The sequence below is a fragment of the Myotis lucifugus genome, unplaced genomic scaffold, assembly GCF_000147115.1.
Source record: "Myotis lucifugus unplaced genomic scaffold, Myoluc2.0 scaffold_753, whole genome shotgun sequence".
NCBI classification, from domain to species: Eukaryota; Metazoa; Chordata; class Mammalia; order Chiroptera; family Vespertilionidae; genus Myotis; species Myotis lucifugus.
Genome location: NW_005871801.1, coordinates 155,792 through 168,565, shown reverse-complemented (window position 1 = coordinate 168,565; position 12,774 = coordinate 155,792). Strand labels below are relative to the sequence as shown.

The 12,774-nt window shown below is 52.0% G+C and overlaps 2 protein-coding genes across 3 annotated transcripts; one reads left to right on the top strand and one right to left on the bottom strand.

The window, feature by feature from the left end:
• Window positions 1-3,864: 3,864 nt before the first annotated feature.
• Window positions 3,865-10,659, bottom strand: LOC102440050 (F-actin-capping protein subunit alpha-1-like). Its single transcript, XM_023746879.1, is given in 4 exon segments — window positions 3,865-4,194; window positions 4,196-4,435; window positions 4,728-4,774; window positions 10,527-10,659. Coding segments are annotated over 4 exon segments (750 nt in total).
• On the top strand, window positions 10,514-11,857 carry PYCARD (PYD and CARD domain containing). Of its 2 annotated transcripts, none has more exons than XM_023746884.1 (3): window positions 10,514-10,934; window positions 11,152-11,321; window positions 11,530-11,857. In XM_023746884.1, exons 1-3 carry the CDS (start codon window positions 10,658-10,660, stop codon window positions 11,584-11,586), a joined length of 504 nt encoding a protein of 167 aa, XP_023602652.1. In that variant the 5' UTR covers window positions 10,514-10,657; the 3' UTR covers window positions 11,587-11,857. The 2 variants fall into 2 exon arrangements, with proteins under 2 accessions (XP_023602652.1, XP_006106110.1); XM_006106048.3 differs by having other exon boundaries at window positions 10,572-10,934; window positions 11,152-11,211.
• The last annotated feature ends 917 nt before the right edge of the window (window positions 11,858-12,774 follow it).

The window sequence follows — 12,774 nt, the reverse complement described above, 5'->3', positions numbered from 1 at the left end:
CCAACCGGTAGAACAGCCCTGACTGAATCCCGGTGCCCACTGGGCCTGCGCACCGAGCTGCGCGCCCAGGCGCCCGAACATCTAGGTTTGCGCCGAGCCAGTCCCACCAGGGCCCGCCCGGAGCGCCTCTTCAAAGCTTCCCTCTCTCCGCCCGCCTTCAGCTCGGGAGCCCCGCACTCCCCAGCCGCCTCCCCCTCCCGCGTCCCCCATAACACCTGGCGCCTGGGGCCCTGAAGCTCAGAGACCAATCAATGCAGCAACCCCCCATGGGCCCTGCCCCATCCACCATCCCTTGACCGACCCGCCGGGCCCCGCACCTTGAGGCGCGCGTGGGCTTCAGCTGCGGGCAGCAGGCGGTGGCCGCGGTGGGAACCCAGCGAGGCGCACACGCCGCACACGAGCGCGCGGTCCTGCTCGCAGTAGATGCTGAGCGGGTCTAGGTGCTCCTCGCAGTGGCCCTGCGGCACCTGTGCCAGCCCCTCCACCAGGCGCGCCAGCTGCAGGTTGGTGCTGAGCGCCTGCGGCCGCGTGGGTGCCTGACAGGACGGGCAAGGCGCCGTGCCGTCCGCCCCCGGCTCCCCGGCCACTCGGCTCAGGCAGGCGCGGCAGAAGCTGTGGCCGCACTCTGCTGTCACCGGCGCATCGAACAGCTGCAAACACAGCGGGCAGGACAGCTCCTGGCGCAGGAGACCGGGCGCAGCCGACATGGCGGGCCTGGGTACAGGAGAGGTCAGTCAGGGAGACTCAGCCCAGAAATATCCCCCATCGGGGTCGTTGTCTCAATCCCAGTTCCTAAACACAAGCCCGGGTTGCAGTCTTACCCACTGTCCTTCCCTGACTTAGGCCCAGATTCTCCAAAGCCGCATGCGGACCCTCCCGCCCTCACCTCCCCAGGACCCCCAGCACTCCCCTCCCCATTGTCTCCAGGCCCACAGGATCCATGGACTCACAGGTCTGGTTAGAGATCACGGGCAAAAGAGACTCCCAGGAGGCTCAGCCACCGTGAGGCCTAACAAGCGCAGGGGGTCAGGGTGGTGTCTGAAGACAGGTGAGAGGCAAGCGACCAGCTCAGAGCAGGGCCGGGCACTGGCACTCACGGGGCAGCTAGCAGTGGACACCGCAGCTGACCAGCAGCAGTGACTGGCAGAGGGAGCCTCCCTCGTGAGCTCTGGCCCCAGGACTATATTTAGCTGCCCTGACTCTGCCTCCTATCATTTCTGGAAACCATTCTAAAAGTAAAGACTGAGTGGTCAGGGAACAAGCAACACATGTCAAGGCCACCTGTCCCCGCCCATCCCACTGTCCCCTCCGCTGCCCAATCTGAAGCCAGCGCTCAGAGCCAACAGGACACAGGGCCTCTCCATAGGAGAGAAGAGAGATCTGCCCTTTCTCCCCCCCCCCCTCCACGCCCACGCCCACGCCCACGCCACAATCCGCAGCCTCCCCCTCCCCAAGGGCGGCCCCTGCCCAGCTTGTCACTATTTCCCAAGCTGATGACAGTATTATCTCCCCCTGCAGGACAGCGCCTCGCCCCACCTGGAAGGTTTTCTTCCTCCAGAGCTGAGGAAAGAGTCTTTTTTCTGTCTCGCCAGAGCTCAGCTCAAGCCCAGGGACAAACCTGGCCTCCCTAAATGCTTGAAAATAAATATTTGACTGACAATTGAATAAATGAATGAACTGAATCCAGAGCCTGCGGCCCAGAAGCAGAGTCCGCCTGGGAGCCCCAGGCCCCTCTGTATGCTGATCCTTGAAATCTCCGCTTAAATTTCATTGAGAATAAAAACCAAAGTCCCTGTGGCCTACAAGGCTCTACCCAATTAGACCCGTTTGTCTCTCACCCGGCACCCCCTTGCTCACTCCAGCCAGGCCTTCGTACTTGCCATCCCCTCTTTCTGGAAAACTCTTTCAAAGGAAGATCCTTATTTTTTTATTTTTTTTATTTTTTAAGAACAGGTATCTTTCTATTGGACTACCTGATACAGAGGATAGTGTGGTATGGATGGATAGTATGAATGACAAATAATACAAATATATTTTATTTGAAATAAACAAATATGCTTACACAGCTCAATAGGTCACTTGGAAACAAACTCTTGCTTGACTGTATTACTGAGCAAAAACAAAGCTGAAGCACAAACACCCTTCTTTTTTGACATGTATATGCAGATAGGTAGGAAGACGCTACTTGGTTTTTTAAAAACTGACCTTCCCTTAAGGCCTGGTCATAGAAGTGTAACCAATGTAAATGAATCCACCGTTTCAGTTGTCATATCATATCTATGTCACCTGTGTATTCTGAGATCACACATATACCTGCCAATAAACCTGGAAGGGTTGCTATACCACAGTTACATTTAAGTTCTTGGCAGGCAGGACTGAGGAAAAGTCATGTAGAACAAGTTTTACATCCTATTTAGAACAATTGCTAATATTCCCTTAAATAACGGCTACAATAGAAAGATACTGCCGGGAAGTTATCCTTTTCACTTGGTTCATTTTTAGGTTTTGTTTGTGATTTACAGAGCTGTTCGATTTGTTTGCCTATACAATCCTGCCACATGTATTAAAGCACAGATACCTATTATTTCTTCATCTTCATTTTTCAACTCTGATACTCTACTACATCCCTCGTGTGTCAGCAGTTCTGGGATATTTAACAAAAATAATGGATAAAACTCTGCTAAAAATGCAGATGTCTACAACTATAATGGTACTAGACGGGAAGGAGACAATAAAGAAGGGAAAAAGCAAACACGTTCATGTGCAGGGAATGTGGTTCAAGTCTTTGGATTTAAAAACAACTTCCCTGGAGAAGCTGGCTCTAATGGAATTTCCAGAAAACTTCCTGTGCCCAACAAAAGGACCTGAAAAGCCCCGATCCAAACTTTTGAAAACCACAGTTACGCAATGTGCCAGGAGATGATCAAGGCAGTTGAGGGAGAGGATGGATGTGTCTTCCATTCGGCTACAGTTGGTAGCACTGCCTCTTTAGCTGTTGATGATCAGTATAAACCATGGAAGTACCAGGTGTGCTTTGAAGGACAGGGGTAGAAAAGCACTGAATATATTACCTGTCTATACCAGAAACAGGACTTTATGGCTAGGAAAATTTTCTAAACAGTAAAATGACTCCAGGATAGATCTTTCTCTCCATCATTAAATGTGGCAGAATTTTTTAAAAGTTTACAGGTAGATATAGTGAAAACAGAAAATTACAAGTCAGAGAACATAAAAGTATCAAGACAATGCTATAGGTTCAACAGTATTCCATGAGGCTAGAAAACCTGTTAACTTTGAAAGCCCTAGCAAAATATCTCTCCTGTTTATAAATCACTTACTTATCATACTAGAGGCCTGGTGCACAAAAATTTGTGCACTCGGGGGGGTCCCTCAGCCTGGCAGTCTCGCAGTCTCGCAGTCTGGGACCTCTCGGGGGATGTCCACCTGCTGGCTTAGGCCCGCTCCCCGGGGGATTGGGCCTAAGCTGGCAGTCAGACATCCCTCTGGCAGCCTGGGAGCCCTCGGGGGATGTCCACTTGCCAGCAGGGAGCAGGCCTAAGCTGCAGTCGGACATCCTTAGCGCTGCTGAGGAGGCGGGAGAGGCTCCCGCCACCACCACTGTGCTGGCAGCAGTCAGCCTGGCTTGTGGCTGAGCAGAGCTCCCCCTGTGGGAGCGCACTGACCACCAAGGGGCAGCTCCTGCATTGAGCGTCTGCCCCCTGGTGGTCAGTGTGTGTCATAGTGACCAGTCATTCCCAGTGATTCTGCTGTTAGGGTCAATTTGCATATTACCCTTTCATTATATAGGATGACCATACATTGAAACCTTTCTTTCCATGTACTGAGGAATCTTACATTCAGCCTTTAAGCACTCTGCATTTCTTTGCCAATCTTGTAGCTGAGTATCTTGTTCCAGTCGATTTTGGTGCGGGTAACTGGAAGCTGCCGGCACAAGGCTTTGAATGTGGTGTCCAACATTGTTTGATCATTTTCACTAATTGCTGTCTGATACTCATTTTCTGCATGTTCTATGATTTTAATAAACTCCTTGGCAGTTTGTGCTTCCTTCGAAACAGTTACTGAATTCTGTACGTGTTTATGACTAACCAACTGAGCATTGCCATCTTCATAATAGTGTACCTGAATCTTAAGTACTCCAACCACCTGGGCTGTAGGCGGTGTGATGGTGAACTTCCCATTCTGATCTCCAACGACCATTCCAGAAATTTTTAGGCTGAAACTGGTGGCTTTCAATACACGCAATAATGGTCTGTTGCCCATCTATAGTTTTAGCATAAACAGTACAGAAGCCACTGGAATAATGGTCTTTCACATAGGCCCTTAAAGCACTGTCACAGGATTCTCTCCAAGACTTCAGATCTCCATCTACTTCCTCTGGCTGGGGGACACTTGCTTCTTTCCATAAGTGATCAAACTTAAAGGGAATTTTGCCCTAACCGGTTTGGCTCAGTGGATAGAGCGTCGGCCTGCGGACTGAAGGGTCCCAGGTTCGATTCCGGTCGGGGGCATGTGCCTTGGTTGCGGGCACATCCCCAGTGGGGGGGGGGGCGTGCAGGAGGCAGCTGAATTGATGTTTCTCTCTCATCGATGTTTCTGACTCTCTATCCCTCTCCCTTCCTCTCTGTAAAAAATCAATAAATTATAATAAATAAATAAATAAATTCCCCTGGGGGTGCATGAGTGATGAATTTAGCAGCTATGCATACCTTCTCCTCATCCGACACCTGATCCTCGAAGTGGGCCACCTTGGTCTCTCAAAGGAAGATCTTTAGCCAATGTCACTTTTTCAGTGCAGTTTTTCCTAACTCCCTGATTTTAAATCTCACGTCTCCCTTCCCTGCTTTCCTTGTCTTCACAACATTTATCACCACCTGACATGCAAAATATTTAACTTCGTTTTTCGCCCATCTCCTCCTACCAGCATACGTGTGTTCACTGCTTGTCTCCAACTTAAAAGTAAGTGTGTGGCACCCAGCAGGTGCTCAGTACATACTCAACAAAGAAATCAACACAGGAGCTTCTGGCCTCCCGGGCACCCCCTCTCAGCCTTTACCCGGATTTGCTCTTTTCCTCGACCGCTCTCTGTCTCTCAGAGTTTCTGTTTCTGTTTCAGTCACTTAACTTCCTCTTTGGACTCTCTCTTTGCCTCTCTCTCGGGATTTTAATATTCATGTTTATGTGTTTTACACCAAATTTGCACACAAGGTGTTCTGGATCAGAGACAGACTTCTCATTAATTACTCACAGTAAGTGGCAAATGTTTAGCCCCCTGTGCCCTGGGATGATGGGATGAGAGCCAGGTCCATTAACCTGTGAGAGTAGCCAGATACCCCATAGGTTAGCAACAAAAATTATTTTTCCTGCCCTATCTGGTTTGGCTCAATGGATAGAGCGTCGGCCTGCAGACTGAAGGGTCCCAGGTTCAATTCCAGTCAAGGGCACATGGCCCGGGTTGTGGGCTCAATCCCTAGTTGGGGGCATGCAGGAGGCAGCCAATCAGTGATTCTCTCTCATCATTGATATTTCTATCTCTTTCTCCCTTCCTCTCTCTGAAATCAATAAAAATATATTAAAATCAATAAAAAATAACTATTTTTCCTGCTTTTTAAGGGGAAGGAGGCACCCTGGCTGGTGTGGCTCAGCTGGTTGGGCATCAGCACCTGCACCAAAAGGTTGCTGGTTTGATTCCTGGTCCGGGCACATGCCCAGGTTGTGGGCTCGAATTCCCATGTGGGTGTGAAGGAGGCAGCCAATTGATATTTCTCTCTCTCTAAAAATCCATTAAAAATTTTTTTAAAAACAACATATTTTTATTGATTTCAGAGAGGAAGGGATATATAGAGAGAAAGGCAGAAACACCAATGATGAGAGACCTCAATTGGTTGTCTCCTGCAGGCACTGCAACCAGGGCCAGGGATCAAGCCTGCAACTGAGGCACGTGCCCTTGACCGGAACTGAACCTGGGACCCTTTAGCCTGCAGGCCAACGCTCTATCCACTGAGCCAAACCAGCTAGGGCAAAAAATATATTTTTTTTTTAGAGGGGGGAGGAGGCAACTGTCCCCCTCCTCTGCTTAAATGTCTAAATAAATCTCCTCAGGAGTCAGGATAGCTCCTTGCACATCTTGGCTTTTATGACAAGTCTCCGAGCTCTGGACTTGTCTCCAAGCCCTGGGGCTCATTTCTTCTGGAATGTTTGAAGATTAGGAAGCTACTCCAGGCTTCCTGGCACCTTGGGGCTTAGCCTAGGAACTTTGTTCAAGCTGTAATCACTTGGGCCCCTCAGGAAGAGATAAGAGTTTTACTATTTTTTTGAATGGGAGCAATTACCTGAACAAATGACTCCAGACTGAATCTCCTGATATGTGCGCAGTCTCAGGGAGCTAAGGCTTGCTTTCAGGATCCAGAGAAGTCTGATTTCTCCACTGGATCTCTAAGTCTCTGGTTGTCTCTCTGCCACTTTTGATGGCTCGGACTTGGCCTGGGGGTGGCAAACAGGAGGGGAGTAAAGGTAAGAGCAGACCTGGAGCTGGACTCTGAAACCACAAGCCACTTCACTTTGGCTCAGAAAGTCAACATCCCGAAGGTAGACCTCACCTGGAGTTCTCATCCCTGCCAGGCTGGGGCTGAAAGAGTGGGAACCCAGGACAGGGAGGAGACAGACAACTCATTCCCTTTCTGTAGATGAGCCCGGTCTGACCTCTGACCATGGGAAGGGACATGGATTGTCTACAACAGATTGGAGGACGAGAAGGGGCCAGGGATCATGTCTAGCGGAGGAGAGGAGGACAAGTGTCACTGACCCTAAGACAGCGCTGGGGCCCAGAGCTCCGAGGCTGCAGGTGTTAGGTTGTCCTAAGGGAGAGCATCCCAAGAGCTGGAGTGGCAAGTGCAGCGGGAGATGAGAGCCCCTTGTATTGGATACATGCAAAGGAAGCCAGAACTCCCCAAGCAGGACCGCTGCAGAAGCAGGTCCTGAATGCTGACACCACGAGCTCAGGAAAATCGCCTCCCTCTCTGGGCTTCAGCATCTTCAGCTACAATATAAGGATAAGGAGGCTAAGAACACCAGCCCTGTAGCCTTGTCATGGGGATTAAACTAGACAATATAAGTAAACACCAGGCGGGGGTGCTGGCACCAAAGGGTTTAGGAAGGGCGAGGTTAACACTTGACTCTGCTCTTTCCTTGTTGTGTGACCTTGGGCAAGTTATTTAACATGATTTACTCACCTGTAAAATGAGGGTTATTTAAGGATCAGAGCATTGGATTGTTATGAGGATTCAACAAGCTAATTCTTGTAAAGCACTTAGAACAATGCCAGGCCCATAGAAAATGTTCACTAAATGTTGGCAATTGATATCATTACAATTATTATTACTAATTATTCCAATGAATCTTCCCTGCATCATCCCCAAATTGAGAAACTGAGGCTCAGAAACTTCAATAATGACAAAGGCACCTACTATGTGTCAGGCCTGTTCCAAGCACTTCACAATTCTGAATCCATTTATAATCTCCTAAATCCAGTTGTAACCTTATAATAACCTCATCATTATTCCTATCTGACAGGGAGGCCATGAGACACAAGAGATTAAGTGACTTGCCCAATTCCTGGAAGTCTATGGGCCCTCTGGACCCAGGAGGCCCAATCTGGCTCCAGCAATCAAAGGGTTACTTTGTTGGGTGGAGGGTCACACCCAGGAACCAACTTACCACCAACTGCTCTGGCTCTAATCCAGGGGCGAGGGTGGGCCAAGAGGTAAGACTAGGAGGTTCTTTTCTGCCAGGGGTCAAAGCTCAGAGCTCTGAGACTTCCCCCGGAAAAGGGGGTCAAGGCAGAAGCGATGACCATGGATTCCCAGGGGGCTGCCCAAGCCCCCTATTCCCCACCCTCCCAGGGCAAACCACCTGGCAGTCTCCCGGAATGAGCAGGCTCTGCCTCTACCTCCCTGGGGGACCCTGGGCACCTTACAGTCCTTTTCAATGAGGTGAGCCTATTCATGACACAACAAGCAGAGCCCAGAGAGGGGCTGTGACCTCCCTACGTCACACAGCTAAGAGGCAGAGGGCCTGGGAATCAAACGTGAGTGGGTCTGACACCCCTTCTCTCCTGCTTGTCCCACTGTTCCGCAGTCTCCGAAGAGGAGGAAGTTACTGTTAGCATTACTGTTACTGCAATGCCTGCCCTCCGGAGGGTGTTTGTGGACAGTCTGGAGGAGGCATAAATCCCCTTATACATAACTCTCCAAGCAATTTGTCCATTTTTGAGGAAGACATGGGACTTTAAAATGGTGGCAGGCATCTGGGCCTAGGAGTCAGATGGACATGGGTTCAACCTGTTTTCTCAGGTGTTACCAGCGTAGGCTTCCAGGGTAATTTCTGAAAACCTCAGTTGTCTCCTCTGGAAGGTGGGCTACATACACATGCCTCATAGGGCTATTGGGAGAATTCAATGAGATTATGAATGTTATGTGCTTAGCACAGTGACCGGAACATAGTACATTAAAGAAATGAAAGCTGTTGTCACTATTATTTGTCTTTCACCAGCACTTATATGGGGTTGGGCATCTAGTAGATCCTTAATACCTGTTTTTAGAATAATATAGATTCTTCCCAAACCTGGGTCCTCCTGAGTTCAGTGTCTACAGTGTTCTCCTAGAGCACAGACACCTATCAAGCAGCACCACTTGCTCCCACTGAGTTCCAGCCTGAAACCACTGCAGGAGTGAGGCTTCCAGTTCTAGGAGAGGACGGCTGTGTGTCCCGGGCCCCTTGTCCCGTTGCCTCCTTGCGACATCTCACCAAAGTGCTGGCACTTGCTCTGAGGCGATGTCAGGTGAAAACCACAGCCAGGTTCTCCTGTGTATGAGCAGGAAGGTGACTGGGCTTGGATGCCAGGGGCAAGCTGGGCCCAAAAAGAAGGCTCCTGGGTGGTGATATGCAGGGATAAGGGAAGAGGCACAGTGTCCCTTATCTAATCTTAAGGGTCGGGACTCATGAAACTCACATTCTGATGAATTGAGATGAATGCCAAATAAATAAACAAACAAATGGATGTGCAATATGTCAGGGTCACATCACTAGAAGGAATGGTGATTGTTACAGCGCCGTTGAAAGGGATAAATGAAGTCCCAGTACCCGACTAGGAACAAGAGCCAGAATTCCAACTGGGGACCGCACGGCTTCAAGGCCACAGTCCTTCAGCTCCTGGGAGCTGCGAGGCACCCCTTCCAGTTACTGGTACCCTCCCTTGAGCCATGGAGCCATTCGCTCATTGTTGATTCCACGAAGATTTATTGAGCACTTACTACCGGCCAGGAACGGTTCTGGATGCTGTAGCTGTAACAGTGATGTGGACAGGCATGGTGTGAGGCTAGGAAGACTGGTACTAAACACACACACCGAGTTAGTGCAATGCAGCCACAATTGCTATGAGAGCTACAGGTAAGGAGCAGGTGTTATGAACTACTCTGGGAGGCATTCTAAACCTGGTCTCCCTGAGAAGGTGACATTTAACTTGAGACCTAAAGTCTCAAGAGCTTATCAGGCAATGAGTGAGGGAACAGATTTCAGGTTGAGGGAGCAGCCTGTGCAAAGACTGAAAAGCAGCAGAGGCGCCTGGCACATCTGAGGAACTGAGAGGCCAGTGTGGTTGGAACTGAGCTGGAGGGAGAACAGGATGTGGTGCAAGACAAGGCTGAGACCCACAGGGCCAGACCGACCGCGCCTTCCCAGCCGTGTGAAGAGCAAGCGAAGGATTCTGGGCACAGCTTGGCCTCCAATCCCCCAGCTTTCACCTGCTCACCTGGGGCAAACCACCCAGAGTGACTCCCACCATGGCTTTCCCTCCGGTCCAGAATTTTCTCAACTATTACAGTGTCTCTTATCATCGCGTCCCCAGAACCTCGGCTCCTGGGACCAAATCCTGGCTCTCCCAGGAAGTCCTGACAAGGTTTCAGGAGCCACTGGGTAGCCCCGGTCATGCTGGAATATTTACTAAGTGGATAAGCGGGTGTTATCTCCATTTTACAGGTGAGGAAACGGAGGCTGAGAGATAAAGTACTCACAGCTATTCCCCTCCCTTTTTTTAATACCTCATTCCACCCCCCCCCCACCCCCCCACCCCCAGTATGTGGAATTGGGAGCTACGAGGTTCTGGCTGTTAGGATTCTGATTCTAATATCCTCTGGCATGTGAGAGAGGATGCTAAAGTTCAGGGGAAGGGGGAGATGTCGGGGCTTCTGAATTTCAAGATTCTAAGCCGTGGCACTCCAGTTAAGTGGGTTCCTGGTCCGTGCCAGCTAGTGCAAGCCTGGAGTCGCGGGCACCACCCATGAGCGCCTCCCTCTCCCGTCTGATCTCCCGTGTCCCACCTGGAGGACCAGCTGGAGGATCGGTTCCTGGCGCCCCCTCTCCATGGCCAAGAGACTGGCACCGGAGGCCTTGGGAGTGGAGGGGGGCGGGAGAAGGGACACAGGGATAGTCTGGGATGACCTAACTCCCACCCCAGGGCAACGGGCTGGGGCAGAGGCGGTGTCGGGAGAAGGCGGGAAGCTGCAGGTCCCGCCCCAGAGGAGACTTCCTGGTGGGCGGATACCCCGGTGAGCCGCAGCCGCGGCGGGGGGACCCCGGCGCCATGGCGGGCACGCGGGACGCCATCCTGGATGCGCTGGAGGAGCTGACCGCTGATGAGCTCAAGAAGTTCAAGCTGAAGCTGCTCTCCGTGCACCTGCGCGACGGCTACGGGCGCATCCCGCGGGGGGCACTGCTGCCCATGGACGCCGTGGACCTGGCCGACAAGCTCGTCAGCTGCTACCTGGAGGCCTACGCCGCCGAGCTCACGGCCCAGGTGCTGCGCGACATGGGCATGCAGGACACCGCGGAGCGGCTGCAGGCCCCGGCCCGGGCCCGGGGTGAGGAGCCCTCCGCCCCCTCCGCAGCCCCTCGCCTAACCCAGCCCCAGCCGAGCATTTGCCCCTGGGGAGCTTTCGCTTCCTGTTCCTCCTGCCCCCGAATAAAGCTCTTCCTGCTGGGGAGGGAGGCTTCCCGCGCTCGGTCCTGACCCCTCGAGCCTGGAGACACCATGGGAAGGGAGAGGAAGGACCCCTTATGCCGTCTCTTTCCTTTCAGGCTCTGGAGCCGGGCCAGCAGGGATCCAGGCCTCTCCTCCCCAGGTGCCAGCCATACCAGGTGAGGCCTTCACACCCAAACTCACCTTCCTGGGCGCCTCACCAGCCTCACCGACCACACCCCTGCACAGCCTATCTGCCACCAGAACACTCGCATTGGGAGAGAGCAAGGTTGGGCCAGCCCTCCCACCAGCCCACCTGCTCACACACCTTGGGCGGAGCCTCGCTGGGGAGATGTTACCCTCATCCCACTGTATCCGGAGCCCCACCCCCTTAGGGCGCATTTAGAGCCAATCTGAAGCAAGCAGGGTTCCGCAGGAACAGGCCCCAGTCCCCACCCTGGGTGCCAGCTCATCTGCTCTCCCCCTCCTTCCCGCAGCCCCGCACTTTGTGGACCGGCACCGGGAGGCCCTCATTCAGCGGGTCACAGACGTGAACGGCGTGCTGGATGCTCTGTACGGGAGCATCCTGAGGGAGGAGCAGTACCAGGCAGTGCGGGCAGAGGCCACCAATCCAGACAAGATGAGGAAGCTCTTCAGCTTTGCTCCAGCCTGGAACCTGGCCTGCAAAGATCGGTTCCTTCAGGCCTTGAGGGTCACCCAACCCTACTTGGTGGAAGACCTGGAAAGGAGCTGAGGCAGCAGCTGGAACTACCAGGGGTTGGACGTGCAGAATGAGTGATTTTTTAAATAAAAAGTCAGCTTGTACTTGTGTGGGTTTTCCTGCTTCCAGCCTGGCCGGCCGCACATGCAGAGCTCAGCTACACAGCTCAATGCTGCGGAGGCTCAGGGGCAGCTCGCTGCCTTTCAGGGGGAGGGGGCAGCAGGCTCCCCAAACTGTCACCCTTCCTGCCTGTCACCATGGCGAATATTCCTCATTCGCCAGTTAGTGGCTCCTCCAGGGCTATGCGAGAGGGTCCGCCCTTGAGACTCTAGCTAGCCCTGTAGTGCACGTTAGAGAGGCGTGTACACAGGGTCTGGGCGGTGGGAGCCAGGTGTGTCAGAGGCATTGAACTTAGGGCACTCTGCTAGCGGGCAGAGCTTCTCTTTTGCCTTTTCCATGGGAAAGAGTAATTGTACAATTAGGGCAATTTCCAGGGGGCGACAGTAGCATCTAAACATGGAAGACCACAAGCTACCAAACAAAATTCTAGGGTTCCTTCTGGCACTGACAGCAGCAGGCCAAATTACTCCCTTTGCTCCCTGCCACCCCCTGGAGGAAGGCGTTATAGGTTACACTATGTCCAGAAAACATGCCAATCACAAAAGCAAAACTTTATGAATTCTAGTAGATATTCTTCTTGTGATGGAATTAAAGGAAATATGAGTACATACAGTTGACCCTTGAACATGGGGGTTAGAGGTGCTGGTCTCCTATGAAGTCTTAAATCCACATATAAAACTAGTCAGCCCTCACAAAATAAGCAAAATAGATTCATAGTCTGACAGCTGTCAGAGGGGAGGGGAACTGCGGGGCTGAGTGAAAAAGTGAAGAGATTGAGCCCCCAAAATAACAAATACAAAAAAGCACATCAGCCCTGGCCAGTTTGGGTCCAGTTTGAGTGTTGGCCCTCGGACCAAAGGGCCTCAGGTTCAAATCCGGTCAAGAGCGGGTATCTTGGTTG

Excerpts from the sequence above, each read along its gene's own strand:
- PYCARD (XM_006106048.3), top strand. The coding sequence starts at position 10,658 with ATGGCGGGCACGCGGGACGCCATCCTGGATGCGCTGGAGGAGCTGACC. Across the intron at positions 10,935-11,151 it reads GGCCCCGGCCCGGGCCCGGG|GCTCTGGAGCCGGGCCAGCA; the intron begins GTGAGGAGCCCT and ends CTTTCCTTTCAG. Across the intron at positions 11,212-11,529 it reads CCAGGTGCCAGCCATACCAG|CCCCGCACTTTGTGGACCGG; the intron begins GTGAGGCCTTCA and ends TCCTTCCCGCAG.